The sequence below is a fragment of the Salvia miltiorrhiza genome, chromosome 3 (assembly GCF_028751815.1).
Source record: "Salvia miltiorrhiza cultivar Shanhuang (shh) chromosome 3, IMPLAD_Smil_shh, whole genome shotgun sequence".
NCBI lineage: Eukaryota > Viridiplantae > Streptophyta > Magnoliopsida > Lamiales > Lamiaceae > Salvia > Salvia miltiorrhiza.
Window position 1 is genome coordinate 52,034,193 of NC_080389.1, and position 5,738 is coordinate 52,039,930.

Here is a 5,738-nt window from a genome sequence, read left to right on the forward strand (position 1 = left end):
TATCACACGTGGTAAATATTCATCAATCGAACATGAATTTAAGTTATCAACAACATTTGCATAAAAACATGCATGTATCTATCAGTATATATGCATATAAACAAAAATAGATATGCATATTATCCCGAAACGTATGGAGGAGTGTTCGACATAACAACATGCATATATCGATTAACATATATGTATATTGTTTCAGATCATTTGAACGTATTAACATTGTGAAAATAAAACAGAGTATATGAACAAACTAATGAAATCGCGATGAAATGACGGCAAAATAAATTAAAATCATTCCAATTTACATATACACAACCATGAATGGTTGTACATTCAACATCCATGAATTAACTTATTAAAATAGAATTTTATTAAAAAGAGAAGAGAAAACAGAACCTAAACCCTTGTAAGCACAGAAAAGCAGACTAAGGGCCGAGCCTCATTAAAACCTCAGCACGAGGAAAAAGAGTACTCGTCTAAAGGAAAAAGTGTTAGAAGCTGAATTGGGAGAATCTCAGAAACTCCGGCCGAACCATCGCTCCTAGATAATCCCGGCTTCCAATCACAAAAAAAGAACGATAAGAAAAGGAAACACAAAAGAAAAGAAACCAAACAGAACCAATCATTGCCGATGGTAGGCATAGAAGTAACCCCGGCCGGTAAGACGCCGTCGCCGAGTCCCTCCTTAAGCCACCGTTCATCAAGGGAAGATAGGCCAGGCAGCCGGTGAGACGCCGTCGCTGAAGTCCTATCCTCCCCAAGATAAAGAACTCTAACAGGTGCATCCCAAAAAACCATCTGTTTGCTGTTGCCGTCAAGGTTCCCCAAGACCCACAACAGCCACGAAAAAATTCTGAAGACCCGAGGTGTGAAAGTCCCAGCCGGTAATACGCCGTCGCTGAGCTCCCCCACCTCAAAATCAGACCAAAGCTTACCAAAAACCACCCGACCAATTCGTGAGTAAAACTCATCACAGCTGGAGTGCCACATGCTCATTCATATCTGTAAAAAAGAGCTTAAGACGAACTCATCTCAATCGGAGATCCACCGTCGTTGTGCAGGTCTCAACCGCATACCCGCCTCCGGCAACCATCAAGCCAAAACCCAAAGTAGCAAAACTCCGCCAAGTGTTTGAAGAAATTACTGACCCATCGCCATAAGTAAGGGAGCAAATCTCAGCCGGAATGTCGCCGTCGCTGAAATAGTCGCACTCACTCATGTAGCAATGTCCCATGTGGTCAAGAAAAGCACCGCAAAGAGAGTTCATCTCAGCTGGGAGGAAGAAAACAACCTCCACTTGGAACAAATCCAAACCAAACTCACCCCCGCCAACTGTTCGATCAAAAAACCGTACCAACCGCCACCAAAAAGAGGAGTTCTTTTCAGCCGGATTGTCGCCGTCGCTGAAAGAGTCCAACTCACACTTGCATTGATGTCCCAAGGCTGTATCAAAACGCTTAAAATTACCAAGCACAAGCCAGCAAAACCCGCCAACCCCAGCAAAAACCTCCCCCGCCAACTGTTCGAAGAAAAGAAACGCAAAATCAGTCATTATTTAACCATACGCAGATGACTATGGGTCGTCATATCCTGACGAACCGCAAGTTTAATAGCATCAATTTCCGTCAACCACCATCCTTCCTCCATGATAGGCGCAGCAAGGATATCCGCGACCTTATTTCCTTCTCTATAAATATGTGTAATATGAAGCTGGAAATTATTCAAGATCGAAAGAACCTTTCTCCAGGCTCCCAAAAATCTCCAAGGAACAGACATCGAGCGCGATTGCAGGAGCTGTACAATATATTTGGAGTCCGACTCAATCCAGAGATGGTGCCAGTTACGGTCATGAGCCAGACGGATGGCGGTAATAACCGCTAACAGTTCGGCCTCAAAAGCATATCCAATCCCTCCCTTAATGTGAAAACAGCCTCGAACCCAACTGAATTTATCCCGGAACACGCCACCCGCAGCAATCTTTCCCGGTGCTCCAAGCGCCGAGCCGTCAGTATTAACCTTAATCCAATCACCTGACGGCGGCCACCAATAGACGTTAATAAATTCCGGCGGCGGCGCCGCACGTCCTTTAATCCCAATGTTTCTCAAAATGCTAAGATCGGCCCATGAGTTATTCATGTGCCCGATTTTAGTGAAGTTCTGCTCAATTTCAAGAAAAGACACTCTAACGAATTGAACCGCTTGCTTGTAGTTCCAACTCGCGTCTTCAAAGATACAAAGGTTTCTTTGTCTCCAGAGGAACCAAATGAGGGTAATGATCCCAGCTTTCCAATAAGTTTCCAGCTGCGAGCTGAAGGTGCTATTCCAAGCTTCCACTAAGACAGAGCCAATATCCTGAGCATGCAAAATCTGAGTCATGTCAAACCAATGGAGCAACTCCTGCCAAATAGGCTGAACCCGAGCGCAAGACCAGAAGATATGAGAAATTGACTCCTCTTCAGCGAAACAAAAAGGACAAAAATTTGGTGTGATCATGCCCTGTTTAATGAGTCTATCAAAAGTTGGGAGCCTGTCATGTAGCACACGCCAAACAACCAACGAGCGCCGAGTGGGAATAAAGTTCTCCCAAATCCAAGAACCCCATCGCACCTTAGGATAACGATGACAGTGGTGAGCATAGGCCAGAGCAGCTGTGACCGTACCATGGAGAGACGGTTTCCACAACCTAATATCATCATTATCACCAATAGGAATTAACAGAATATCACAAACCACATCCGGGAAGTTCTCAACAAAACTACTTGTGAAATGCCAAATTCCGTCATAAAAGTAATCCGCCACTGAATGAGTCAGAAAATCCATAATATAATGTGGCACATCACATTTACGAGCAATCTGATAACCAACCCAATCGTCAGTCCAGAAGTTAGTATCTTTCCCGCTTCCAAGACAACAATAAGACTCATTAATAAGAGGTGAAATCTCCTGACGCAGACCCATCCAAACCGAGGAGGGTGCAGTAGTAAGCTTCATCTGCCCAAACTTTGTGAGATAACGTTTCCTCATGATGTCCATTCCAAAATCTCTTCCCCCAATGATCTGCCAGGCCCGTTTCATGAGAAAGCATTTGTTCATCAAGGAAAACGAACGGATGCCAAGCCCTCCCTCTTCCTTAATAGCACACACCCTATTCCAAGCAACCGAACATGAAGGCGTTTTCTTAGTATCACCAGTCCAGATAAAGTTACGACAACAACCATCCAACTCTTTGATGAGAGATTTAGGCCATCTGTAGACCATCATGGAATGTGTGAGAGAACTATGGATAACAGATTTGACAAGGCAAATCCTTCCCGCCATAGAAAGATGCCGTCCCCGCCAACTCGAAAATTTATTAATAATACGATCATGAATACTTCTCAAGTAGGAGGCACGGATCCTGCCCACAAAAAGCGGCACACCAAGATAAATGAAAGGAAGGGTGCCCGTCTTGAAGCCAATGACACGCCCGATTGCATGCCGAAGGGAAGTGGGGACCTTGTTCGAGTAATAAATATAAGATTTTTGAACGCTGCAAATTTGACCAGATAAGGATCCATAAAAATCCAAAATGTGCTTAATCGTCTCAGCATTACGAACCGAGGCCTTACAAAACACCAAAATGTCATCCGCATACAGCAAATGAGTAGGAAAAGGATTTTCCCTACTCATAGACATAGGAGAAAGATGTCTAGACATAACACAATTCTGGAAAAGAACACTGAGAAAATCCTCGGCAATTCCAAAGAGAATCGGAGAGAGCGGATCGCCCTGCCTAACACCCCTGGAGCAAGCAAAATACCCATGCAATCGTCCATTGTAAAGAATGGAGAGACGAGCAGAGTGTAGGATAATCTCAATCCAACGAATAAAAATAGCGTCATAACCTCTCACTTTAAGAACCAAGAGCAAGAAATCCCATCTTAGAGTGTCAAACGCTTTTCTGATATCAATTTTACAAGCCATATTGACACCATTGTTAGTTCTCTTCAAGCAATTGACGCCTTCCGAACCCAACATGATACAATCATGAATGGACCTCCCACTAATGAAACCAAATTGGTGAGGACCAACCACGACTGAAGCAATCTCCCCCAGCCGCGTAGCCAGAATTTTAGAGATAATTTTGAAGAAGAAATTTGAGAGCACGATCGGTCGTAGATCAGCTGTCGTATTCACCACATCTTTTTTGGGTAACAGGACCATGGTACTGGAATTACAACCCGACGGCAGATAGGATTTCACAAAAAACGTACGTACCGCCTGCCATATATCCCCTTTTATAATCGGCCAACAACTCTGAAAAAATTTTCCGGGAAAACCATCAGGCCCCGAAGAACTATTTGAATCCATTCCAAACACGGCAGCCGTGATTTCTTCTTCACTAGGCGTACGGACCAGCATTTGATTCTGATCATCGGAGATGACAGGATCAATAACCGCCTCTATCATAGTGATGTCAATCGGATCATGTGGCTCATCTTCGAACAGAGTTGAGAAATAATCCACAATATGTTGACTGATACGTTCCTGGTCATACTCCGGATCTCCCTGGATCGACAAATGAGAGATAATATGAGGCTTCTTCTTGTACCTTAACATAGCATGAAAAAACGCCGAATTACGATCCCCGTCGGTGAGCCAGTCGGCCCTACATTTTTGCTGGAGCAGCGCATTTTTCCTTGCCAAAGCCGTGCCCACTTTAGCTTGCATCGCCACCTCTTGATCAAATAACTCCGGGGTATAGCCAGAGATAGCAATGTGGTTCTGAATCTCCAGTAACTTCTTTTGAGTGTCAGAAACTATAATGTCAACATTACCAAAAACTGTCTTATTCCAAATTTTCAACTCTTCCCTTAGACGTTTAAGTTTAATCATCACTAAATAAATGGGACAACGAGTATCAACCCCATTCATCCACGAGCTGCGAACAAAATCCTGAAAGGAACTGTGCATCGTCCACATATACAAAAATTTAAAGAATCTCGGACCTCCCTGGTGATTATTAACACACCGTAACACCAAAGGGGAATGGTCCGAAGTCAAACGAGGGAGATTTTGAGTATAGATGGAACTCCAAAGATCAGCAAAATCTTCCGAGTAAAGCACCCTATCCAAGAGAGATTCCACATGGGAAGGCATGAATTTCCGACCAGACCAGGTAAACTTGAGGCCCACAGACGGCGATTCAATCAGTCTAGATCTCGCAATGAACTCACAGAAGTCTTGACAAGAAGCCGCATTCGGGAGGCAATCACTGCTACGCTCATGAGCTCCCTTAACGGCGTTAAAATCCCCAGCAACAATAGTAGGACCAGTAGTCAAACCAAGAATGTCCCTCCAAAGATGACGTCTTTGAATATAGTCGTTAGAACCATGGACAATCGCCACCGAGAACCTGTAATTATTCCAAAGACAATCCACAACCACCATCTGCTCGGAAGTAAAAATAAGAGTAGTAGAGACATCAGGATGAACGAAAAGCCAAATATTGGAACGCTTACGAATTCTAGTATTTTGGTGACACGGCAACAAATTCAGCGAGCTCCAAAAAGAAACAGGAATTTTATGAAACCTCCGTTTAGGTTCCACTAAACCTACAATCATAGGATTGAAAGAACGACAATGCTCCTTGAGCATAAGTTTAGATTCGTCCGAGAGACCCCGAACGTTCCAAACCAATAAATTCATAGGACAAAACTCATTGAGTGGAGCGGCCAAAGCCCTCCACTTCATCCGCCCAA

At 43.8% G+C, this 5,738-nt stretch overlaps 1 protein-coding gene across 1 annotated transcript; it reads right to left on the reverse strand.

Moving 5' to 3' along the window:
* Positions 1-488: 488 nt before the first annotated feature.
* On the reverse strand, positions 489-5,427 carry LOC131018965 (uncharacterized). Its single transcript, XM_057947649.1, has 4 exons — positions 1,597-5,427; positions 1,074-1,516; positions 617-973; positions 489-552 (listed from the first exon to the last, which is right to left on the reverse strand). Exons 1-4 carry the CDS (start codon positions 5,425-5,427, stop codon positions 489-491), a joined length of 4,695 nt encoding a protein of 1,564 aa, XP_057803632.1.
* Positions 5,428-5,738: the final 311 nt, after the last annotated feature.

Coding starts and splice junctions, on each gene's coding strand:
- LOC131018965 (XM_057947649.1), bottom strand. CDS start 5,427: ATGGTGGTTGTGGATTGTCTTTGGAATAATTACAGGTTCTCGGTGGCG. Junction 1,517..1,596: donor TTGATGCTATTAAACTTGCG/GTTCGTCAGGAT, acceptor TTCTTCGAACAG/TTGGCGGGGGAGGTTTTTGC. Junction 553..616: donor CCTACCATCGGCAATGATTG/GTTCTGTTTGGT, acceptor TGTGATTGGAAG/CCGGGATTATCTAGGAGCGA.